The following is a 26,541-nucleotide window of genomic DNA, read 5'->3' as shown; positions in this document are numbered from 1 at the left end:
CGGCTGGGAGCCTTCGTGCCCAGAGTGACCCCGTCTGAATGCAGTCCTTTGCCTCACTCAAACTGGGGAGTGGAGGCAGAGCCGCACAACTCACGGGTACCGAGCTCAAGACTCACTCCTGGGTCTGCCTGGGCTGGGCTATGCTTGTTGCCCCTGTGGCCAACACACGCGCACCTTTCACCTGAAAGCCAGGATCTGCAGAACGTTCCCCGAGGAGGTTGTTGTTTGGCACTATGATTTGTCTCTTCCTAAAAAGGCGATAGAGTTACACTGGAGAGAGCAGCATCCAGGTGCAGCAGGGATGGGCCTGGGGCTCACGGGCAGGGGCTCTGTGTCCGGCTGGGGCCTGGGGTCCTGCGCTGCCCCTGTGTGTCAGAAGCACTCAGTAAATCTTTGCTGATGAAGGATGAGAGGATAGAGGACGTGATGCTTGCTGCTGCATTGCCTGCAATCCTGGATGAGATGCCCAGGTTGGCTTTGCTCCCCGTCGGGTGCATGTGATGTTAGCTGTGATGTTAGATCCCTGGCTTTAAAATACAAGGGAGCTGGGAATTGAGGGAGCAGGTTGGGGCAGAAAGGACAGCCCCGCAGAGGCCTGGAGCTGAGGCAGTTCGGGCGACCCCAGGAGCAGTGAGTGCTTCCGTCACAGCCTTCATCGCACCCTGTGGTCCTCATAAAGGGGATGGAATCTACGAATTTAGTTTTCCCAGCCTCCTTAAAAACTCATTCATGCCAGGGGCAGTGGCTCACACCTGAAATCCCACCACTGTGGGAGGCTGAGGCAGGCAGATTACTTGAGGTCAGGAGTTTGAGACCAGCCTAGCCAACATGGTGAAACCCCGTGTCTACTCAAAGTACAAAAAAAAAAAATTAGTCGGATGTGGTGTCACGCACCTGTAATCCCAGCTATTTGGGAGGCTGAGGCAGGAGAATCACTTGAACTCAGGAGGCAGAGGTTATAGTGAGCCAGTACTGTGCCACTGACCTCCATCTGGGCAATAGAGTGAGACCCTGTCTCAAAAAAAAAAAAATGCATGAATGCCAGGTGCAGTGGCTCACGCCTGAAATCCCAGCACTTTGGAAGGCTGGGGCAAGAAGATCACTTGAGCCCAGGAATTTGAGAGTGTCTCTCCTGGGCAACAGAGAGAGACCTCATCTCTACTAAAAAAAAAAATTACAAACAATTAGCCGGGCGTAGTGGCATGTGCCTGTGGTCCCACCTACTTAGGAGGCTGAGGTGGCAGGATCCCTGAGCCTGGAGGCAGAGGTTGCAGTGAGCGGAGATCATGCCACTGCACTCCAGCCTGGGTGACAGAGTGAGAACCTGTCTCAAAAAAAAAAAAAAGCATTCACTATCCACCATGGAAGGTGAGACTGACCCACTGTGAGTGATTGTTCAAAGAACAAAAAATAATCCCCAGAGATAAGACAAAAGGGTGCATCCATGGGGCTGTGATTTAAAGCTGAGAAATTGGGCTTCTTTCCCCTCCCCTCTCACCCCATGGTTTACTAAAGGAGATGAACAAAAGGATTCTTTTTTTGGCTTAAATATTTAACACTAAATTAAAGCCAGTTTTAACAGCACTTCGGTTGATGAGTGAGATTAACAGACTGGCCAAAAATAAATGAACACACCCTGTACTGTGTGAAAAAGAGGCAGCTTTGGCCATGCTGGGTGAATGTGAGTTTTCAAGGTTGCTGGGAATGTCTGTGAATCGGAAGAAGGGCCTAGGGGGGAGTCTCAGGAGCCGAGACCCCAAGGGGTGACTTACCCAGTCCCTGCCCCAAGGCGTTACCGTGTTCTTCCTGGGTCGGAGCACAGGCCAGGAGGCTGGACCACCAGGCTGGCATTCTCGCTGAGCTGCTCCCTGACTTCCTGACCATGCTCCCTTCAGCAGCCTCTCTGCACTTTAGTTTCCTCGAATGAGAAACGGGGATGAGAACAGCTCCTAACTCCAAGGTGGATGGAGTAAGTTCTCACAGGTTGACTCCCTGGGATCAGCGCCTGGAGCCTGACAAGGTCCGGTCAGAGCCCGAACTGCTGTTACTGATACTGACCCGTGGCCGTACCAGGGGAGAACTTGGTTGCCATTGCCAGGTGTTCTCCCACCACGCCCAGCTACTGTCCCTGTTTGACGTGTGGCTGGAATAAAGCTGTGCACGTTGCAGCTTTTGGCACATCCTGGCTTTGAGGTAAAAGGTACGTGTGTGTTTGAGGGTTGAGCCTGGCCATGGGAATGATAATCACAGCCCAACCCAGACATGAAGTCGAACCCTACCTGGGGGTGAGTCCTGAGCTTGGCACCCCTGAGCTGTGCGGTTCACAGTGGCATTCATTGTGTGGCTTGGCTGCACCCCTTTCCCTGCTGGGCTGTTGGTGTTTAGATCGGAGCCTGTGTGTTCGCTTCCAGGAACCAACCCGCATGCGGACAGGAATGGGCGTGCAGCCACCTGTGCTTCTTCACGCCCCACACAACCCGGTTTGGCTGCCCCATCTAGGGCCTGGAACTGCTGAGTGACATGAAGACCTGCATCATGCCCAAGGCCTTCTTGGTCTTCACCAGCAGAGCCGCCATCCACAGGATCTCCCTCGAGACCAACAACAACGATGTGGCCGTCCTGCTCTCGGCGTCAGGGAGGCCTCGGCCCTGGACTTTGATGTGTCCAGCAACCACATCTACTGGACAGACATCAGCCTGAAGGTAGCGTGGGCCCGAACATGCACATGTGCAGCCTATATGGGAAAACCTTGCCTCTGTACCTGCCTCAGGTTTCAGACATTTTTCTTAAAGCACTATAATATTTATTGTAACACAATTCAAGCTAATTAAATATGAGCAAGCCTATTTAAACAAAAATAGATGATTATAATGAGCAAATCCGGTAGACACACATGACGGCTTTTGTGAAATGCTTGTGTGAATGTGAAATGTCTGTTGTCTGTTGAGCTTGACTTCAGACACCCCACCCGCTGTCTTTCCAGTGCCCGTTTGCTTAGCACTCTTCCTTCATTTATAGTGCAAATATAAACATCCAGGACAAATACAGCAAGACCTTTGTTTTTTTTTGTTTTTTTTGAGATGGAGTCTTGCTGTGTCGCCCAGGGTGGAGTGTGCAGTAGCATGATCTCGGCTCACCGCAACCTCCACCTCCCAGGTTAAAGCGATTCTCCTGCCTCAGCCTCCTAAGTAGCTAGGTTTACAGGCATATGCAACCACACCCAGCTAGTTTTTTTAGTAGAGACAGGGTTTCACCATGTTGGCCAGGCTGGTCTTGAACTCTTGACCTCAGGTGATCTGCCCGCCTCGGCCTCACAAAGTGGTGGGATTACAGGCGTGAGCCACCATACCTGGCCTAGAAAGACTTTTTGCCTTCTAAAGAAGGGTTTAGGGGCACGCTGCGAGCTAGGGGGAGCTGTGGCCGAGTACAATGCCGGGCGTGGGGAGCCAGGCAGCCCCGGGGCTGAGGCGAGCGAAGGGGCTGAAGGGAGTCACCGTGGCACTGAAGCCAGTGGCGCAGCTGTGGGGGGCAGCGGCGCTGAGGAGGTGGCGGTGGGGCTGAAGTGGAGCTCGGCAGCCTCCGGCCTGCACCAGGCACCCTCCCAGTCTTGGGCGCCCTGGTGTGCAGGCTGCAGCCATGGTGGTGGCTGCCGCGGGCAGGTCCCGCCCCTGGGAGGAGGGGGCGGTGTGGGGGGGTCCCAGCGGCCACCAGGAGGAGGCGGAGGCAATGGCGGCAGGAATTGGGGCTGAGCTGTGCCCGCTGCGTGCCTGCGACAGTGACCCAGCCAGCCCCGGAGCACAGTCCCGGAAGGATGATAATGAAGATAATTCAAATGATGGGACCCAGCCATCCAAAAGAAGGTGAATGGGCTCAGGAGGTAGTTCTAATAGTTGTGAAACTTCAAGTCAAGATCTTGGCTTTAGTTACTATCCAGCAGAAAATCTGATAGAGTACAAATGACCACCTGATGAAATAGGAGAATACTATATGCTTCAATAACAAGTCAGTGAATATTTGGGTGTGACCTCCTTTAAAAGGAAATATCCAGATTTAGAGCAAGATTTGTCTCACACAAGGAGAAACTCTACCTGAGAGAGCTAAAGTCATTACTGAAACTCAGTGCACGCTAGGTATAACAGCATTGCGCAGTGATGAAGTGATTGATTTAATGATAAAAGAATATCCAGCCAAACATGCTGAGTATTCTGTTATTCTACGAGAAAATGAATGTCAGCAAATTACAGACCATTATAGAGTATTCCCAAATGCAACAACAGAATACTCAGAAAGTTGAAGCCAGTAAAGTGCCTGAGGATATTAAGAAAGCTGCCAAAAAAGCAGCTGAATTTAACAGCAGCATAAACTGGGAACGCATGGAAGAAAGAAGAGCTTATTTTGACTTGCAGACACGTTATCCAGGTGCCTCAAGGGAATTACAAAGTTTTGCCAACAGAGCAAACAAAGGTTAGTTCTTACCCAGTGGGTCTCATCCCCCGACAGTTCGACAGTTTGAGGAATATTATAAAAGGTACTCACCAGATGAGCTGTGGTACCTGCCATTAAACACAGCCCTGTACGAGCCCCCCTCTGGATCCTGAGCTCCCTGCTGCAGACAGTGGGAGTGATTCAGATGATGGCAAAGATGGTCGAGGTGACGAAAAACGGAAAAATAAAGGCACTTTGGACAGCTCCTCTGGCAATGAATGTATCTGAAGGGGAAAGCCCTCCTGACAGCCAGGAGGACTCTTTCCAGGGAAGACAAATCAAAAGACAAGAAAGACTGTTATCACCCCCCTGTACAGATGAGGAAACTGAGGCCCACTGAAGGGAATCAAATTTCCCAAGTTCAAGGGCTGATGAGGGCTGAGCTTGGGCAGGACACTTTTTCTGTCAGACCCTGTGGTTGGGGCTCCCACAGCAGAGGCTCCACTTGGAAGAACACGCTCTGGGCTCCTGCAGGCCTTTGCCAGCTGCCCTGCATCCTCCTAGCCCTTCAGGGGAGGGGTGGCCATCGGGCTCTGTAGCCCTGACTCAGCCTTACTCTGCTCTGAGGCCTCTTTTCTGCATCCCTGAAATGGGGTCAGAGCAGGGACAAGTACTCCCAGGGGACCCCAGTGCCACAGCCCCCTTCTCCCACGGTGCATGAGCAGGCACACTTCAGGTCTCCCCTGGGGCTGGGCTAGGCCGATCCTGCCTTGTCTGGGACATCAGGAGCTGAGGGTCTATATAGGTCAGGCCCCAGGAGGCCTCAGGGGACTTGTGGAAGGATGGGGGTGTGTGTGCATGGACAGATATATGGATGGACAGACTGATGGAAAAACGGATAAGTAACTGTCCAGTCTGAAGTCCTGCCCATGAAGGAGAGACCCTGGAAGGCCTCTTGGGGGCAGGTGTGCTTCCAAGTTCCTTGTCACTACTCAAGACCTTAGGGTACCAGGGCAGCAATTGGAAGGGTCCCTATTTCCCTTTCCCTCCCTGTAACTGGCCCAGCCCCACTGAAATGTCCAGGGTCTGGAGGCAGCAGGTGGGGTGGGGGGGGTGGTATGACCTGCAGGGACCCACTTCCAGCTTCGGCCAATCCTGCCCACCCTGGGTCCCTCTGAGCTGTGAGTGTCTGGCTGTGCCCCACAGTTGGCCACAGCTCTGCACCCAGCATTTTGAACAGTTCCTGCAGAGCCCTGAGGCGGAGGCAGGGCCTGCATGAACAGAAGCTTCTGGAGCAGAAGATGCTGCTTCTGTCCCTTGACTGACTGTGATCTTGAGACCCTATCTAGCTCAGGTCTGGGCATGGGGCTTGGGCACCTCGGTGCTGGGACACAGGCCCATTTCCCAGCTGGGCTGGCAGAGGCTGCATTAACTGAACCCTCCCCTACCCCTATGTCCCCACCCCCATAGGAGGCTTCCCCTCTGAAAACCATTTGGCACTTTCTAATAAACATACGCTTATGCATATCAAGCAAACCCTACTCCTAGGTTTTTATCCAAATGGAATGAAAACTTATGTTCAAACAAAAATTTGAATGCGAATATTTGTACTGGTTTTATTCGCCACTGGCAAGAAGCAGAAACATCTGGTTTGACCCACCACACACACATACACACACACGTGGAAACAACCCAATTGTCATTCAACTGGTGAATGGCTAAACAAATTGTGATACCTTCATAAATGGAATCAGGCTCAGCAATAATAGGGGAACAAACTATTGATCCATAAGGCAACTGGGATGAATTGCAACACTGTTACACTGAACTCAGGAAGCCAGGCTCAGAAGGTTACATATTTAGACTTCTACTCAGCATTAAAAAGGAACAAACTATGTTGCAATTGAGGCACCTGGAGGAACGAACACCCAGAAAACTATGCTGAGTGGGAGAAAGCCAGTCCCCAGAGGTCACATACTGTATGATTCCATGTGCAGAACATTCTTGAAATAACAAAATTATACAAGTGGAGACCAAATTAGTAGTTGCCAGGGGCTAAGGAGGGGTTTGGGACAGTGGAAGTGAGTGTTCCTGTGAAAGGGCAACATGAGGGATGTTGGGGAGGGAAGCGTTCCCTTCTTGCTGTATCAATGTCAGTATCCTGGCTCTGATCCGTTACTGTAGCTGCAAGGTGCTACCCTTGAGGGAACTGGCCAGAGTACCTAGGATCCTTCTGTATTCCTAACAGCTGCATAAGAAGCTACAATAATCTCAAAATAAAAAGTTTAATTTAAAAAACGGTTACATGGAGAGATGACAGCATGCTGGCAGCCCTTGCTCACTCTCGGCGCCTCCTTGGCCTTGGTGCCCACTCTGACCGCGCTTGAGGAACCCTTCAGCCCGCTGCTGCACTGTGTGAGCCCCTCTCTGGGCTGGCCGAGGCTGGAACCGACTCCCTCTGCTTGCGGGGAGGTGTGGAGGGAGAGGCGCGGGCGGGAACCAGGGCTGCTCGCAGTGCTCACAGGCCAGCATGCGTTCTGGGTGGGCGTGGGCTCAGTGGGTCTGACACTCAGAGTGGCAGTGAGGGGCTTAGCACCCAGGCCAGCAGCTGTGGAGGGTACACCGGGTCCTGCAGCACTGCCGGCCCACCCACGCCGCGCTCAAATTCTTGCCAGGCCTCAGCCGCCTCCCCGCAGGGCAGGGCTCGGGACCTGCAGCCCACCATGCCCAAGAAATGCTCCCTACCACTGTGGGTTCCCTAACGGCCCAAGCTTCCCCGACAGGCGACGCCCCCTGCTCTGCAGTTCCCAGTCCCATCGACTGCCCAAGGGCTGAGGGGTGCATGCACACGCACAGGACTGGCAGGCAGCTCCGCCCATGTGGCCCTGGTGTGGGATCCACAAGGTGAAGCCAGCTGGACTCCTGAACCTGGTGGGGGCTTGGAGAACTTTTATGTCTAGCCAGAGGATGGTATATGCACCAATCAGCATTCTGTGTCTAGCTCGGGGTTCGTGGATGCACCAATCAGCACTCTGTATCTAGCTAGTCTGGTGGGGACTTGGAGAACTTTTGTGTCTAGCTAAAGGATTGTAAATGCACGAATCAGTGCTCTATGTCTAGCTCAAGTTTGTAAACGCACCAATCAGCACCCTGTGTCTAGCTCAAGGTTTGTAAAAGCACTAATCCGTGCTGTGTCTAGCTCATCTAGTGGAGACTTGGAGAACTTTTGTGTCTAGCTAAAGGTTTATAAATGCACCAATCAGCACCCTGACAAAATGGACCAATCTGCTCACTCTTTGGCTCCGCACTGCCTTTATGAGCTGTAACACTCACTGCAGAGGTCTGCAGCTTCACTCCTGAAGCCAGCGAGACCACAAACCCACCAGAAGGAAGAAACTCCGAACACGTCCAAACATCAGAAGGAACAAACTCTGGACACACCATCTTTAAGAACACTCACCACGGGGATCCGCGGCTTCATTCTTGAAGTCAGTGAGACCAAGAACCCACCAATTTCAGACACAACATCCTTTACGTTTGCATTTCTATGATACTATGTAAAAAGCAAAAGTATAGGGTCAGAAAGAGATCAGTGGTTGTCATGGTTGGGGTACAGAAAGGGTTTGACTCTAAAAGGAATATAAGGGCTGAGAGCAGTGGCTCACCCCTGTAATCCCAGCACTTTGGGAGGCTGAGGCAGGTGGGTCACTTGGGGCTAGGAATTTGAGACCAGCCTGGCCAACATGGCAAAACCCTGTCTCTACTAAAAATATAAAAATTACCCAGGTGTGGTGACACACACCTGTAATTCCAGCTAATCTAGAGGGTGAGGCAAGAGAATCGCTTGAACCCAGGAGGCGGAGTTTGCAGTGAGCCGAGATTGCACCTCTACACACCAGCCTGGGTGACAGAGTGAGACTGTGTTTCTAAAAAAAGGGGTGCTTAGAGAAATTTGGGGGTGGTGGTGGAAATATTCTGTATTTCAATTGTGATAGTTACATGAGTCAATAATTTTTAGAAAATTATACTAGGTTTTATTAGCTTCACCAAAAAGTAAACTTTAATGTAAATAAAAATAGAAATGTTTGAAATGTTTAAATGTTTTAAAATGTTTATTATGGGAGGTGGAGCCAAGATGGCTGAATAGGAACAGCTCCAGTCTACAGCTCTCAGCGTGAGCGACGCAGAAGACAAATGATTTCTGCGTTTCCAACTGAGGTACCGGGTTCATCTCACTGGGGATTGTCGGACAGCAGGTGCAGCGCACCGAGCGTGAGCCGAAGCAGGGCGAGGCATCGCCTCACCTGGGAAGTGCATGGGGTCAGGGAATTCCCTTTCCTAGCCAAGGAAAGGGATGACAGATGGCACCTGGAAAATCGGGTGACTCCCACCCTAATACTGCACTTTTCCAAAGGTCTTAGCAAATGGCACACCAGGAGACTGTATCCCGCACCTTGCTTGGAGGGTCCTACGCCCACGGAGCCTCACTCATTGCTAGCACAGCAGTCTGAGATCAAACTGCAAGGTGGCAGCGAGGCTAGGGGAGGGGCACCCACCATTGCCGAGTCTTCAGTAGGTAAACAAAGCAGCCAGGAAGCTCGAACTGGGTGGAGTCCACCGCAGCTCAAGGAGGCCCACCTGCCTCTGTGGACTCCACCTCTGGGGGCAGGGCATAGCCAAACAAAAGGCAGCAGAAACCTCTGCAGACTTAAATGTCCCTGTCGGACAGCTTTGAAGAGAGTAGTGATTCTCCCAGCATGCAGCTGGAGATCTGAGAATGGACAGACTGCCTCCTCAAGTGGGTCCCTGACCCCCGAGTAGCCCAACTGGGAGGCACCCCCCAGTAGGGGCAGACTGACACCTCAAACGGCCGGGTACTCCTCTGAGACAAAACTTCCAGAGGAACGATCAGGCAGCAACATTTGCTGTTCACCAATATCCGCTTTCTGCAGCCCCCACTGCTGATACCCAGGCAAACGGGTTCTGGAGTGGACCTCCAGCAAACTCCAACAGACCTGCAGCTGAGGGTCCTGATTGTTAGAAGGAAAACTAACAAAACAGAAAGGACATCCACAGCAAAACCCCATCTGTACGTCACCATCATCAAAGACCAAAGATAGATAAAACCACAAAGATGGGGAAAAAACAGCAGAAAAACTGAAAAGTCTAAAAATCAGAGTGCCTCTCCTCCTCCAAAGGAATGCAGCTCCTCACCAGCAATGGAACAAAGCTGGATGGAGAATGACGAGTTCAGAGAAGAAGGCTTCATTCAGATGATCAAACTACTCGGAGCTAAAGGAGGAAGTTCGAACCCATGGCAAAGAAGTTAAAAACCTTGAAAAAAGATTAGACGAATGGCTAACTAGAATAACCAATGCAGAGAAGTCCTTAAAGGACCTGATGGAGCTGAAAACCACAGCACGAGAACTACGTGACGAATGCACAAGCCTCAGTAGCCAATTCGATCAACTGGAACAAAGGGTATCAGTGATGGAAGATCAAATGAATGAAATGAAGCGAGAAGAGAAGTTTAGAGAAAAAAGAATAAAAAGAAATGAACAAAGCCTCCAAGAAATTTGGGACTATGTGAAAAGACCAAATCTACGTCTGATTGGTGTACCTGAAAGTGACGGGGAGAATGGAACCAAGTTAGAAAACACTCTGCAGGATATTATCCAGGAGAACTTCCCCAATCTAGCAAGGCAAGCCAACATTCAGATTCAGGAAATACAGAGAACGCCACAAAGATACTCCTCGAGAAGAGCAACTCCAAGACACATAATTGTCAGATTCACCAAAGTTGAAATGAAGGAAAAAATGTTAAGGGCAGCCAGAGAGAAAGGTCGGGTTACCCTCAAAGGGAAGCCCATCAGACTAACAGCTGATCTCTCAGCAGAAATTCTACAAGCCAGAAGAGAGTGAGGGCCAATATTCAACATTGTTAAAGAAAAGAATTTTCAATCCAGAATTTCATATCCAGCCAAACTAAGCTTCATAAGTGAAGGAGAAATAAAATCCTTTACAGACAAGCAAATGCTGAGAGATTTTGTCACCACCAGGCCTGCCCTAAAAGAGCTCCTGAAGGAAGCACTAAACATGGAAAGGAACAACCGGTACCAGGCACTGCAAAAACATGCCAAATTGTAAAGACTATGGAGGCTAGGAAGAAACTGCATCAACTAACGAGCAAAATAACCAGCTAACATCATAATGACAGGATCAAATTCACACATAACAATATTAACCTTAAATGTAAATGGGCTAAATGCTCCAATTAAAAGACAGACTGGCAAATTGGAAAAAGAGTCAAGACCCATCAGTGTGCTGTATTCAGGAAACCCATCTCACGTGCAGAGACACACATAGGCTTAAAATAAAGGGATAGAGGAAGATCTGCCAAGCAAATGGAAAACAAAGGCAGGGGTTGCAATCCTAGTCTCTGATAAAACAGACTTTAAACCAACAAAGATCAGAAGAGACAAAGAAGGCCATTACATAATGGAAAAGGGATCAATTCAACAAGAAGAGCTAACTATCCTAAATATATATGCACCCAATACAGGAGCACCCAGATTCATAAAGCAAGTCCTTAGAGACCTACAAAGAGACTTAGACTCCCACACAATAATAATGGGAGACTTTAACACCCCACTGTCAACATTAGACAGATCAACGAGATAGAAAGTTAACAAGGATATGCAGGAATTGAACTCAGCTCTGCACCAAGCGGACCTAACAGATATCTACAGAACTCTCCACCCCAAATCAACAGAATATACATTGTTTGCAGGACCACACCACACCTATTCCAAAATTGACCACATAGTTGGAAGTAAAGCACTCCTTAGCAAATGTAAAAGAACAGAAATTATAACAAACTGTCTCTCAGACCACAGTGCAATCAAACTAGACCTCAGGATTAAGAAACTCACTCAAAACCACTCAACTACATGGAAACTGAACAACCTGCTCCTGAATGACTACTGGGTACATAACGAAATGAAGGCAAAAATAAAGATGTTCTTTGAAACCAACGAGAACAAAGACAGAACATACCCGAATCTCTGGGACACATTCAAAGCAGTGTGTAGAGGGAAATTTATAGCACTAAATGCCCACAAGAGAAAGCAGGAAAGATCTAAAATTGACACCCTAACATCACAATTAAAAGAACTGGAGAAGCAAGAGCAAACACATTCAAAAGCTAGCAGAAGGCAAGAAATAACTAAGAGCAGAACTGAAGGAAATAGAGACACAAAAAACCCTTCAAAAAATCAATGACTCCAGGAGCTGGTTTTTTGAAAAGATCAACACAATTGATAGACCTACAAACCACTGCTCAATGAAATAAAAGAGGATACAAACAAATGGAAAAACATTACATGCTCATGGGTAGGAAGAATCAATATTGTGAAAATGGCCATACTGCCCAAGGTAATTTATAGATTCAATGCCATCCCCATCAAGCTACCAATGACTTTCTTCACAGAATTGGAAAAAACTACTTTAAAGTTCATATGGAACCAAAAAGCCCGCATTGTCAAGTGAATCCTAAGCCAAAAGAACAAAGCTGGAGGCATCACGCTACCTGACTTCAAACTATACTACAAGGCCACAGTAACCAAAACAGCATGGTACTGGTACCAAAACAGAGATATAGACCAATGGAACAGAACAGAGCCCTCAGAAATAATGCCACATATCTACAACCATCTGATCTTTGACAAACCTGACAAAAACAAGAAATGGGGAAACGATTCCCTATTTAACAAATGGGGCTGGGAAAACTGGCTAGCCATATGTAGAAAGCTGAAACTGGATCCCTTCCTTATACCTTATACAAATATTAATTCAAGATGGATTAAAGACTTACATGTTAGACCTGAAACCATAAAAACCCTAGAAGAAAACCAAGGCAATACCATTCAGGACATAGGCATGGGCAAGGACTTCATGTCTAAAACACCAAAAGCAATGGCAACAAAAGCCAAAATTGACAAATGGGATCTAATTAAACTAAAGAGCTTCTGCACAGCAAAAGAAACTACCATCAGAGTGAACAGGCAACCTACAGAATGGGAGAAAATTTTTGCAATCTACTCATCTGACAAACGGCTAATATCCAGAATCTACAAAGAACTCAAACAAATTTACAAGAAAAACACAAACAACCCCATCAACAAGTGGGCGAAGGACATAAACAGACACTTCTCAAAAGAAGACATTTATGCAGCCAAAAGACATGAAAAAATGCTCATCATCACTGGCCATCAGAGAAATGCAAATCAAAACCACAATGAGATACTATCTCACACCAGTTAGAATGGTGATCATTAAAAAGTCAGGAAACAACAGGTGCTGGAGAGGATGTGGAGAAATAGGAACACTTTTACAATGTTGGTGGACTGTAAACTAGTTCAACCATTGTGGAAGTCAGTGTGGCGATTCCTCAGGGATCTAGAACTAGAAATACCATTTGACCCAGCCATCCCATTACTGGGTATATACCCAAAGGATTCTAAATCATGCTGCTATAAAGACATATGCACGCGTATGTTTATTGCAGCACTATTTACAATAGCAAAGACTTGGAACCAACCCAAATGTCGAACAGCGACAGACTGGATTAAGGAAATGTGGCACATACACACCATGGAATACTATGCAGCCATAAAAAATGATGAGTTCATGTCCTTTGTAGGGACATGGATGAAGCTGGAAAGCAAGCAAACTATTGCAAGGACAAAAAAACAAACACTGCATGTTCTGACTCATAGGTGGGAATTGAACAATGAGAACACATGGACACAGGAAGGGGAACATCACACACCAGGGCCTGTTGTGGGGTGGGGAGAGTGGGGAGGGATAGCATTAGGAGATATACCTAATGTTAAATGATGAGTTAATGGGTGCAGCACACCAACATGGCACATGTATACATATGTAACTAATCTGCACGTTGTGCACATGTACCCTACAACTTAAAGTATAATTAAAAAGAAAAGGAAAGAAAATCTCACTGTTACTGTTTTTCAGCTCCCTGAGTCCATTCTTTAGGTTTGGACTGGTGAGTTTGTTTCTCACATCAGAAAACCAACATTTCCTTAGAAGACAAAGAAAGGTGGTCTTACCTGGGCATCATCATCATCATCATCGTCATCATCACAATCATCATCTTCACTTGGTGGTAGGCATACTAAACTCAGGTTGTCCTCAAGAGAAGCTGGGAGGACACAGAGGAGAGATCAGTGCCCTGGTTGTTTGTGACTGTGAGTCACTCAGGGAGCTTTCCTGGATGTGGTGTAAGGAGGTGGTTGATTAACAAGCATGGACTGAGTTGATGCTGGGCTATTCCCCTGGGTGGAAGAGGGATGGCAGAGGAGGGGAGCAGGAAAGACATGAGACATGGGGGCCTTGGCCTCGTACTAGAGGCATCATGCAGCAACACAAAACAGTCACCCCCAAATGGAACTAAAGCACACACTAAGGGTCAATGGAAGAGTGCCTTCCTCCCTCTCAAATGTTTTGAAACTCTTCTAAACAAACAGTATTTTCTTAACATATTCAAGATCATGTCAGTACACTAGAATCCAATTATGCTGGTACTACATGCACCATCTCTTTTAAAGGATTTATTACTTAATTAAAAGCCTATTTTATTGGTAAAATGGATCAGTTTTACCCAATTTATTCTATTAATCACACATTCTTTTCCATAAAGATCATTTTAAAAATTAAATATTAAAATGCTACAATTAAAAATAGTCATGAGTTCCTCTTTGTAAGTCTTCTTCTGGAACCAGGGTGTGTGCACAAAACCTACTCTGTGTCACTCTCCCTGAGGAGATTCCCTAAATATCAGGCTTCATTCAAACAGGCCAAGTTCACAGAGCCTTCTCTACCTACACCAGTGAAGCTGAGAGACGTGACTTTGAACACTTTCTGCCAGGAGGATAAGTTTCCAGGTTCAAATACACATGATCTACTGAAATGAGGAAATGTATACCAAAAGAAATGAACAAATTCAGGAAAAAATATCCATGAGTATAGGGGTGATTTTTTGGTTAACTAGCTTACATAAAAAATTTTTTATTTTATGCCTGTTCATTCAGAAATACAAAATATTGGTATGAGAAATCACAAATTTGGCCAGGCGCAGTGGCTCATGCCTGTTATTCCAGCACCTTGGGAGGCTGAGGCAAGCAGATCACGAGCTCAAGACATTGAGACCATCCTGGCCAACATGGTAAAACCACGTGTCTACTAAAAATAAAAAAAAAATTAGCTGGGTGTGGTGATATACACCTGTAGTCTCAGCTTTTCAGAAGGCTAAGGCAGGAGAATCACTTGAAACTGGGAGGCTGAGGTTGCAGTGAGTGGAGAGCATATCACTGCACCCCAGTATGGTGACAGAATAAGACTCCATCGCAAAAAAAAAAAAAAAAAAAATCACAGATTTTTATCAGTCATGATAAATGTAGCTTATTAGCTGTCAACCTAGATTCTAGAAAGTACAAATAAGTTGAAAGGCATACCGTATTCATGGATAGGAAGACTAAACATGACTAACACACAATACTACACAAATGATCTACAGACTCAAAACAACTGCTATCAAACTGGCAACAGCCCTCTGTGCAGAAATGGAAAAGATAATCCTAAGACTTCAATGAATTTTTATGTGGCTCAAATAACCATGGTAACGTTGAAAAAGAATACTGTTGGAGGACACACATTCATGAGATGGAAACCTACAAAAAAAAAAAAAAATTCAGAGAGCATGCTTCTAGCATGGGGGAACCCATAAGTATAGAATCGAGAGCCCAGAATTAAATGCACACATACAGAGTCAGCTGATCTTCAACAAAGGTGCCAAGAATACACAATGGGGAAAGGAAAGCCTCTCCCACAAATGATGGTAAAACTGCATATTCTCATTCACATGAAGAAATGGAATGCTGACAGTGTGCTCAAGGTTGTGCTTCTCCCTCCATTTCCAAGACACGAGCTGCTGCAGTGAGCCCAGAGTGAATTTTCATTCCGTCCTCCATGCCCAGAGAAATTTGTCTTGATACCAGAGGTAAACAGCAAGCACAGACAAATGAATGTGCTGCCATGAAACCTAACAGTTCATAAGGTGAAGATCCATTTCTCCTGTGCATCTGGGCACACCGCAGAAGAATTCTGTCTCCAGGATTTAGTGACTGCCTGTGACAGAACTGCATCCCAAACCAAAGACATTTTGCAGTGGCAGAGGCAGAAAAGAGCAGGTGTTCTCAGAAACATCATCTTTAAACAATGAAGAAGAGGAGATCGAAAACTCAGGATACTCAAAAGCCCATAAACATAGTACTATTCACCACAACGACATTAAACTCTGAAAAGAACAAACGGCTTTTATTTACTTTTTCTCTTTCTGCACCCTCCTCAGCCTCCCAAGCAGCAGGTATAACCTGAAAGTTGCTGGAAATGCTGTTTTATTAGATCCCACCTGAAGTCTTCTTGCCTACCTGGAAAGGTATCCTCTTCCCTGCTAAGATTCTCCAGAATCCACTCTTCAGAACCAACAACATGAGGATAAGTCAGTGAGAGGTGCACTCACTTCTACTCCAGGTGAAGACACACTGGCTCACACAAAATCTCCTGGTTGGTCCTCTGGGTTCACACACATTTCTACAGCCCCTCTGCTCATAGCTATACACTTGCAGAATCATTTGCTCTCACCACACCCCCAATATTTTTAACAGGAACCCAGATTGAGGTTTCTTTATATTAAAGCTAGCAAGTTTATTTCTCAGAAAGTTAGTTCAAAGTACGTACCGTGGATAGGTGATGGTAAAATCTGCAATGAGACAAAAGAAGATTCTATGAGGATCAGATCAATTCTGCTGCACCCCTTACACAGATCAGTTAGTCTCTTGATGACTTCAGAAAACTAGTTGTGAAACAGTGGTTGAGTCAAGGTTCAAAGACCAAACATTCTAGCATGGAGGACACCTGTGGAAAAGACAAGAGCTTTTCCCACAGAATTTCTTTGAAGTTGATTTAGATTGGTAAACGCACAATGCCTAATTCAAAGAGGAAAACTGGTGTGGAGGAAAATGCCTCTGCATCACAGTTGATGATGGATGCTGTCATTTAAAAACACCCTAGTCATGTATTAGATGGGAAGACACTCCCACTGAACTCCATCCTCACAAAGAGAATTGTGTATGTTGTACTTTATATGCCTCATCATATTCTTAAGTGAACATTAATTGAGAAGGAAAGAAATCAGGTTAAGGAAATAATGTATACAGTGATCCATTTTTAAGACAAAGTGCCTTGAACTGGTTCAGGTCAAAAAAGTACAGAAGAAATACTAGGCTCCTGGTTGGACAGGCAATGTCTGCTTGTTGGACCCCCTTCCATACTACTTAGTTCCCATCACTTGAACAAAGAAGTTTAGTCTAAGTTGAAAGTTTACTAGCCTGCAAAATACCTCACTTTGTTCTTACCAGCCTGCCCAGCTACTAAAGTCATAAGTCAAATACTTGAACAGCCCCTGAGCTGACTAGGATTGCAATGCATTGTGGGGTGCAACAAAATGCAGTAAGACAACCATAAAAATAAAAAAAACCTAAAGCTCCTACCCAACAATCAATATGCGACAACCTGGGAAGATTGTGACCCCATAGTACTCAGCCTATGAGGAACCGGGGGAGGGACTTGCACACTAGGGGATAAACTGCTTGTTGAAATTGTTCTGGTGTGTCTGCCCATCAGACACTCGACCTTGCAAGACCATCATGAAAAGTCTCACTTTTGCTGTTCTGCAGGCCTCTGAGTCCATTCTTTGGGTGTGGATGGGTGAGTTTGCTTCTGACATCAGGAAAGCAACATTTCCTTAGAAGGCAAAGAAAGGGGGTCTTACCTTGGCATCATCGTCTTCCCCACCTGGTGGTAGAAGTTTTAAACTCAGGCGGTCCTCAGGGGGACCTAAAAGGACACGCAGTTAATGTCAGTGCCCTGGTGGTTGGAGACTGTGAGTCCCTCGGGGAGCTGGCTGGATGCGGCACATGGAGCGTGGGACTGAAGATATTGAGACATCTTGGAGAAACAACTGTGTTCAAGTAGTGAGCATGAGGGAGTCTCACCAGATACCTTGCATCTTAGCCAGTGCCCAGACCCAGACCTAATAAGACTATTGCATTCCCAAGTCCCAGAAGATACTAATCAATCAAAAATCAGGGCTTTGATGTTTGCTGTGACACAGGAAAAACTGGTCTTGTGGAAAGGTAACCATTAAACACCAGAGCAAGAAAAAAAATGGTTACAAACACAGCACATAAAGTCCATGGACATGTATTGTCTCATCTCTATCTTACTAAAATACAAAAGGAACAAGTCAGACTTCTACACATATTTCCTTTGGTTCTGACTTCATTGCCCTTTTCCTAGGTTCCAAACCAACAGGTGTCACCCAACTGCTCCCAGAGATCCTCCTAGAGTATCATTCTCTAGCTGCAGATCTGCCTCATTGCAGCTGCCCTCATGGATGGTGTCCATTGGCCAATCATTAAGAGACAAAAACTCTGCAAGAAGTTATTCCAGAGAGCAACTCGCCCAGCCTCCTACTGCAGGTGAGGCCACATTGGGTTGCACAAGATCACTCTGCCCTTTCCTCAGTGTTGTCAGACTCTCCCTGGTCTCTGTGGAGTCAGGGGTCTCTAAAAAGGCATTGCTCACACTTGCCAGCCTTTGAGTGAGAAAGAGGAACTGAAGGAACCACCTTTTAACCTTTTCCTTCCACTGGCCCATTACAGGTCTCACCTCCAATCTCACAGCCCTGAGATTCCCACTTTCATGTGCGCGCTTTGAGTTAGAGGAGTTCAACAATCGGTCCCTCAGCCAGGCTCACAGCAGATGTGAAAGAGCATTCTGCGGGGATGGAAATCTCCCTGCTTCATTAACATAAGGCTGCTGGGCCACTGCATGGTGGCTGTTGTGATGAGGTTCTGAATATTTTTTTTTTTTTTCGAGACAGAGTTTCATTCTTGCTGCCCAGGCTGGAGTACAATGACATGATCTCGGCTCACTGCAACCTCCGCCTCCTGGGTTCAGGTGATTCTCCTGCCTCAGAGTCCCGAGTAGCTGGGATTACAGGTGTGCGCCACCACACCCAGCTAATTTTTGTAGAGACGGGGTTTCACCATGTTGGCCAGACTGGTCTCGATCTCCTGACCTCAGATGATCCACCCGCCCCGGCCTCCCAAAGTGCTGGAATTATAGGCGTGAGCCACCATGCCCGGCTCTGAACTTTTAATTGTAAATATTTACATGTATTTAAATATGAGGCAGCACATATATGACTGAGAACCACAATAGACGGCACAGGAGATCCAGACATGAGGAAGACATGACTCCCCTCCCCTGGTGTTTTCTTGCAAAATAGTTTGCAGCTCTGCTCCTACCATATGTTTATGGTTACTTCCTGGGCATCTACACAAGGGCCAGTCACTGTGTGGGGCTGGGGATATGACAACGAGGACAACATCCAGGTCCAGAGGGATTCCAGCAGGGGGCGCACGTGCACACAGGGGAAGAGCGTGGCCCTGCACAGCCTGTCTAGACAGGATCAGAGCAGCAGGAGCCGAGGGGCAGGGGCACCTCACTGTCCTCAGGAGCTCAACTTCATCTCCAGGGACCCTGACTCAGAAGCTGGGGCATGCTCCAGGATTGGTGTAGGGCTCAACAGGCTGGACAGGCTGAGAAGGGAACATTTCCACAACTAAGCTAGATCCCAGCCCAGGGGCGACCTAGAACTCATCCCAGGGATGTGTTCATTACAATGCCCATGGGGCCTAACATGTTCTCCCCAGGACCGAGCTCTGGGATAAGGACTAATGAGGAAGACACAGTCACTGCCCTGGCAGGAAACACCCATAGCCAGGGCTCCTCTACCCACCCTGTGGGAAGACACAACACAGATAGAGTTTGACACTGAAGATTCCAAACCTTTTATAAAATAAGTGGAAACTGATGTGTGCTGGATTCCACAGAAGAGTTGCAAGGATGAGCTGGACTCCGGAATCAGTCCCCATCCCTTTGCCGAGCTCATGGTGCACTGGAACTCGTGTCTCTCCCCACCTCCCCTGCTACTCAGGAGTGCTGCACCTACAGGCCCAGTGCTAGGGGAGTCTGTCCAGTTGAAACACATGTCAGCCAGGCACAGTGGCTCACGCCTGTAATCCCAGCACTTTGGGAGGCTGAGGCAGGTGGATCGTCTGAAGGAGTTCAAGACCAGCCTGGCCAACATGGAGAAACCCCATCTCTACTATAAATACAAAAATTAGCTGGGCATGGTGGTGCATGTCTGTAATTCCAGCTACTCAGCAGGCTGAGGCAGGAGAATCACTTGAACCTGGGAGGTGGAGGTTGCAGAGAGTTGAGATCCCACCACTGCACTCCAGCCTGGGCAACAGAGTGAGACTCTGTCTCAAAACAAACAAAACAACAACAAAAAAAACACATTTCTGGGCCAGACAACCCTTGGCCAACAGTGTCTCCTCAAGGACCATTCCTCAAGTGACTTCCAGAAGAGGTGAAAAAGAAAAACTCATCTGTCCCAGCCCCAGGAAGATCACACCTGGGACCTGTCTGTGTCTGTCCTGACCCTGAAGTCCATCCCTCCTGACTTATGTCCTGTCTGCTCCGTGTCGAGAAGTGGGGACCTGATTCCTGTTCTGCCCCCCAACCAATTTCTGCTGGTGTCACTGCCATCATCACATAGAGATGGAGAAGACAAGAGAAAGCAATGAAACTCCATTCTTGAGGCATTTAGGATGATGTCCACGCCATGCTTTCGGCAGACAGGAAGGCCAGGTCCTGTTCACTCCTACTCAGAAGGGGTCTCAGATATACGAGTACTAACCCTGTGATATTTCTCCTCTGCTCTTCCCTTCCTTTTTTCTTTTTTTTTTTAAGACGGAGTCTCGTCCAGTCACCCAGGCTGGAGTGTAGTGGCTCAATCTCGGCTCACTGCAACCTCTGCCTCCTGGGTTCAAGTGATTCTCCTGCCTCAGCCTCCTGAGTACCTGGCATTACAGGCACCCGCCACCACGCCCAGCTAATTTTTGTATTTGCAGTTGAGACGGGGTTTCACCAGCTCGGCCAGGCTGGTCTTGAACTCCTAACCTCAGGCAATCCACCCACCTCGGCCTCCCAAAGTGCTGGGATTAGAGGCTTGAGCCACCGCGCCCAGCCCATGTCTTCCGTTTCTTTACACTGTGTGCGTCCATTGAGTCAGTGGCTGCGCATGCTCACACCAGCCCCCGACAGTGGGACAGTCCATCATGGGGATCAGTACATGGTGAGTGCTGAGCCTCACTAACCTAGCGATGCAGGAGGTCTCCAATGAGATTGATGGGCACCAGGCTAACAACAATGTCCTCTGAGTTCTGATGTGGCACTGGCCCTTGTCTGTCTGCTATGGACTGGAGCTTTTTTTTTTTTTTTTTTTTTTTTTTTTTTTGAGACAGAGTTTCACTCTGTCACTCAGACTGCAGTGCAGGGGTTCGATCTTGGCTCACTGCAACCTCCACCTCCCAGGTTCAAGCGATTCTCCAGCCTCAGCCTCCCAAGTAGCTGGGATTACAGGTGTGTGCCACCATGCCCGGCTACTTTTTGTATTTTTAGTAGAGACAGGCTTTCACCATGTTGGCCAGGCTGGTCTCAAACTCCTGACTCAGGTGATCCGCTGTCTCAGCCTCCCAAAGTGCTGGTATTACAGGTGTGAGCCACTGTGCCCAGCCATGGATTGGAGCATTTCTAAGGCTTGAGGTACTCATGTTACTAAATACAATGCAATATCTTCCTGATCCTTCCCTGCTTTGACCAAGTGCTAAGGAATGACCCCAGCACTGACAGATGTTGACCTGCACTGTTCCATGTGAACCCTTACACTTCTCAGAATCTGTGAGCTGACCAGAAGCCTGTGGGCTTTCTATGTATATTTCACAGTAATGCCCATGCCAACGTCTGTTGTTCCGTGTACCTTTTGCTACCCAGGGTTATGTGACCACTGGGGCCCCATTTGATGGTGGGCAATGTTTGGCACGCTTATAAGCCATCCACTACCACTACCAGGGGCACACATAGGTGCTGGAACTCCCTGGTGTGGGGTCATATCACCAAGCCTGAGTGATGACACAGTTGAGTAATACAGACCATCAACATCGGGACCCATTTCTGGGTTCACTTTTGCCTCTTCCATTCAGGAGGTCAAAATCTGGGTTCATTCCTTTCTGCACTCTCTCCATATAAGGAGTAGGGATATTAAACTGACCTTCAGGTACAGCTGTGGTGAGGGAGGAAAGAGGTCATTTATGTAAAGCGTATGGTGGTGTTGAAGTTTTTCTTCCTTTTTATTAGAAGAATGACATGACTCGGGAGGCTGAGGTGAGAGAACCACCATAGGCCAGGAATTCAAGAAAACTGACACTTGCACTGTGTTGGGCATGCGGGTCCACATTTTAGGGGAAAAACACATTTACAAACACATTCACAATCACTACACATTACTTCATCCCTAGCTAACTCCCAACCCTCATGCACACAAACCCACACCATCTAAATGATACGGCTGTTTCCAGGGACTCCAGTGGATGATGACAGTTCTTCACTGAGCCATCTGTTTCTCACACTGCACTCCAGGTCCTCACTCCTATCAGGAACCTGAGGCCAGGCAGGCTCTCCAGACAAAAGCAGGGAAGAGAGCCCCCCACAACCCATCACTTAGATTTGTCATCAGCAAGGGAGTGGTCTTAGAATATATACGGTGTTAGAGAAGAGAACAACGCACACTTAGGCCTGTTGGGGCAGGGGAAGGGCGAGCATCTGGATACACAGCTAATGCACGCAGGGCTTCATACCTAGGTGATGGGTTGACAGGTGCAGCAAACCACCATGGCACACTTTTACCTATGTAACAAACCTGTACATCCTGCACATGTATCTCAGAACTTTAAAAAAAAAAAGTTAAAAAAAAGAGAAACGGCCAGAGTAGGCAAATCTACAGCAATAGAAAGTAGATGAGTGGCTTCCTATCACCAGAGGTGTAGGGATTGGAAAAAGAGAGGAGTAACCACTAATGGATACAGGGTTTCTTTGTGGAGGAATGAAAACGTTCTAAAATGAGATTGTACAATGGTTGCACAACCCTGTAAATACAGTAAAAACACTGAATCACCCACTTTAAATGGGTGAATTGTTTTGCATGTTAACTATTTCTCAATAAAGTTTTAAAAATAATAAAAAAATGCATACGGTAGGAATTTTGGGCAATGGGTTTTCATGGAATATTTGCAAGTCCATGTTGGCTGGCAAATACAAAATTATTTTTCAAGAAGAAAAAGTTGCTACTAAAAAATATGCTCACTGCCAGACAGTTTGTAGGTAATGCTGTCATTTTTTACTGTCATCATCAATTAGGCCTCAGTTGTTCATAAACTCATGGCTGGTCACTGGAGTCCATGACCAACTGAAGCTTGATCAACTGAAGCTTGATTGACAATGGCAATCAAAAATGATATTCACTTGATATTCACCCCACCAAGAAAATTGTCTTAGTCATCTGTTATGTACATGGTCAGACTTTTATATCTTCATTTCATTAATAAGGGAAGAAGCCCCAGAAAAAAAAAATTCTCTTCCAGATGAAGGAATGCATCTTACCATTTCAGATAACACCTCCTCCACAATATCAAGCGCTATATCTTCCAGGTCCAGAACAGAAGCTAGGAGAACATAGAGTAATAGTCAGTGCATTGGTGCTTCTCAGGAATCCCACTAGGAGCCTTGGGGGATGTGGGGACCAGTGCTGGAGTCTATGGAGGTGGGTGGTTGACAAGCATGGACTGAGCTGCTGCTGGACCATTCTCTTTGGTGTGGAAGGAAAGCAAAGGAGAGGAGGAGAAATGTGAAGTATTAGCGTTAAGAACTGATTAATACAGAAAGGCACCGTATGGTTCTGTGAGATCATCTCCTCACACCTCCTGCCCATTTGAAGGTCCAGGCCAATCCCCTCATTTTTCAAAATGTTACAAGACCATTTAATTCTGTGGATTTACATATCCTGCTACTACATTTATCATTTATCCTGTGTTACTTTTTAAATTATGGTGAAACATACATATTAATTATTTTAATTATTTAGTGTACATTTCAGTGAGATTGAATTCAGTGAGCTACATTCATGACGTGGTGTCAATAATGAGAAAAATCTAAATTCATACTCTAAGCTTAAAAAACAATTATTGCAGAAATCAATGGAATAGAAAACAGGAAATCATCCGAGAAAATTAATAAAACAAAAAGCCAGTTCTTTGAGATCAGTAACATCGATAAACCTCTACCTTGGCTAACCACAAAGGAAAGAGAGATGTTACAATGTACTAATAGCATCAATTGAAGAGCAGTTAAATCACAAAATAATAAAGGAATATTCTGAACACATCTATGCCCACAATTTGATACATTAGATGAAATGAGCTCATTTCTTTTTATCGATTTTAAAAGACCAAAAGTCTTCTGGGGAAAAACAGATCATCTGAATAGGCCTATATTTATTTTAGAAATTGAAGCAATAATTAATCTTTCAAAAGAAGGAAAAACCAAAAACACTACATTCATATGGTTTCACTGGTTTAAAAAAAAAAATTCTACCAAAATTCTTTTTTGTCGTTGTTGTTTTTTGTGACACGGTTTTGCTCTGTCACCAAGCTGGAGTGCAGTGGCGTGAACTCGGCTCACTGCAACCTCTGACTCCCTGGTTCAAGTGATTCTCCTGCCTCAGCCTCTCAAGTAGCTGGGATTACAGGCACAGGCCACCACGCCCAGCTAATTTTTGTATTTTTAGTGGAGACGGGGTCTCGCCATGTTGGCCAGGATGGTCTTGATCTCCTGACCTCGTGATCTGCCTGCCTCAGCTTCCCAAAGTGCTGGGATTACAGGCGTGAGCCACCGTGCCCAGCCCCAAAATTCTTACAAAGAAAAACCTGGTCTTACCATACAAGCAAGTAATCATAATCCTAAGTATTTCCTTAGTTATATTTTAAAAATTATGTTTCCAAACAAGACACAGCATTTTAATAGCTATATTCATAACTGCCCAAAGTGAAAGCAAATATCTAAACATTTGAGGTGTCCTTTACTATTAAAAGTGAACCAAGCCTGGGCAACATGATGAAACCCCATCTATACAAAAAAAAAAAAAAAACAGAAAAATTAGCTTGGCATGATGCCTTAGTGCCAGTTACTTAGGAGCCTGAGGTGGGGGGGAACACCTGAACCTGAGGAAGTCAAGGTTGCAGTGAGCTGTGATTACACCAATGCATTCCTGGGTGACAAAGTGAGGCCTTGTCTCAAAAAATAATAATTTTGAATTTTGAATTTAAGAAATCTCCAGCCGGGCGCAGTGGCTCACGCCTGTAATCCCAACACTTTGGAAGGCCGAGGCAGGTGGATCATGAGGTCAGGAGATAGAGACCATCCTGGCTAACACGGTGAAACCCACCTGTACTAAAAACACAAAAAATTAGCCAGGTGTGGTGGCACGCGCCTGTAGTCCCAGCTACTCAGGAGGCTGAGGCAGAAGAATCGCTTGAACCCGGGAGGCAGAAGTGGCAGTGAGCTGAGATAATGCCTCTGCCCTCCAGCCTGGGCAACAGAGTGAGACTCCATCTCAAAAACAAAAACAAAAAATCCAAATATTTGGGCCTGAATTATCCCAATTATTAGCTACTTTAAGGGGTGGGAGAAAAGAAACAATCTGACCCTTAGCTGGTTCCTTCATTTAGGTACCAAACCAGCCAGATAGGTGAGGCTAGAGAATGGGATGGGGACTCCAAAATTGGGGTATTTGAATTTTCATTGAGAAAAGGGAGAGACTAGATCAAAAAAGCCTCAATGTCTAAGGCAAGAGGCAGAGCCAGCCTTTGTCCCCCATGCCCAGACCTGGGAAAGCTGGCTATGGACAGGAGGGAGCTGGAAGCTGAGGATGTCTCTGGGGATGAGGGTATGGCAAGGGGGTGGGGGTGGCCAGAGGTGTGCCAGAGGGTAAACGGCACCCGTGGCTTTTTTACCTGTGGGCATCTTTTGGTTGCTGATGTGCTGCAGGTCTTGGCCCTCCGTGGCTCCCACATCCAGCTTGCCAGGCTCTACAGTAGTGGATTCTGATGTTGCAGCAGCCACGGCCTCATAAATATCAGATTCATAACTGGATGCCACCTTCCCCCTGGGCCAGCCACAGTTGGAGCTGACTTTGGGGCACACACAACAGGTCAGTATATTCCCCGTGGGGCACCTACACTCCTCTCCACTCCTGCCTGAGCCTTCGATGAAATTGTAACTGTGCTGCCCTGGCAGCCACACTACTGAGGGTGGCCCTGCACTTGTAGAAGCAGCCTGACCCCAGGCAAATCTGGGGCCTCAGCCCGTAGTCTGCCACCACCTCCCAAACTGGATGGTCTATGAGGTCAGGCACCTACTGTTTTACTTCAAAGAGAAACACACGACAAGCGCCAAGAGGCACAAAAACTGCCGTCAAAGAGCACAGTCGGAGCTCCTCCTCCTCCCTCCACTGCCAGCTACCGACTGAAGGCTGCTGGCCTGGCTAATGCCTATAACCCACAAAGCTTCCTATGTCACCTGGTTACCAGGAAACAGCCAGGTCAGGCTAGTGACTCACCATGTCCAGCCCCACAGCACCCCCAATGCCTCACAATGCCCATCCCAGCTGCCACCCACCTTGTGGCCCCCCTGCCCCTCCGTGGGGACTGCACTGCTCAGGCTTTTATTCAGCCTGTGTTGCCTGAGCTTTCCAGTCCAAAGTGCAGGGGGGGATTGTTATTGGAAGTCACCGTTGGCAAGAAACTCAATTAGAAAACCATGGCATGGCCGGGCACGCTGGCTCACGCCTGTAATCCTAGCACTTTGGGAGGCTGATGGGGGAGGATCACCCGAGATCAGGAGTTCGAGACCAGCCTGGCTAACATGGTGAAACCCCATCTCTACCAAAAATACAAAACATTAGCTCGGCGTGGTGGCGGCCACCTGTCATCCTAGCTACTCTGGAGG

The 26,541-nt window shown here is 47.1% G+C and overlaps 1 protein-coding gene, 1 long non-coding RNA gene and 1 pseudogene across 4 annotated transcripts in view; 2 read left to right on the top strand and 1 right to left on the bottom strand.

The window, feature by feature from the left end:
* LOC101136154 (low-density lipoprotein receptor-related protein 5) overlaps window positions 1-2,858 on the top strand; it is a gene marked incomplete at its 5' end in the record, with an annotated part of 64,133 nt that extends 61,275 nt beyond the window's left edge. The window contains 3 exon segments of the mRNA XM_063704909.1: window positions 2,412-2,438; window positions 2,441-2,614; window positions 2,617-2,858. Coding sequence (XP_063560979.1) covers window positions 2,412-2,438; window positions 2,441-2,614; window positions 2,617-2,831 — 416 coding nt within the window.
* A 101-nt stretch (window positions 2,859-2,959) lies between these two features.
* LOC134758220 (PHD finger protein 10-like) lies at window positions 2,960-13,298 on the top strand (annotated as a pseudogene).
* A 2,539-nt stretch (window positions 13,299-15,837) lies between these two features.
* Window positions 15,838-26,166, bottom strand: LOC101135441 (uncharacterized). Of its 3 annotated transcripts, XR_010133156.1 has the most exons (5): window positions 25,953-26,166; window positions 25,548-25,724; window positions 23,140-23,201; window positions 16,246-17,403; window positions 15,838-15,980 (listed from the first exon to the last, which is right to left on the bottom strand). It is a non-coding gene; the product is annotated as an uncharacterized lncRNA (long non-coding RNA). The 3 variants fall into 3 exon arrangements; XR_010133155.1 differs by having other exon boundaries at window positions 15,838-17,403; window positions 25,953-26,147; XR_010133154.1 differs by lacking the exons at window positions 15,838-15,980; window positions 16,246-17,403 and having other exon boundaries at window positions 23,042-23,201; window positions 25,953-26,138.
* Window positions 26,167-26,541: the final 375 nt, after the last annotated feature.

The sequence above is a fragment of the Gorilla gorilla genome, chromosome 23 (genome assembly GCF_029281585.2).
Source record: "Gorilla gorilla gorilla isolate KB3781 chromosome 23, NHGRI_mGorGor1-v2.1_pri, whole genome shotgun sequence".
Lineage (NCBI taxonomy): Eukaryota > Metazoa > Chordata > Mammalia > Primates > Hominidae > Gorilla > Gorilla gorilla.
Note: the sequence above shows the minus strand (reverse complement) of the source record. Positions and strands in the feature narration are given on the sequence as shown.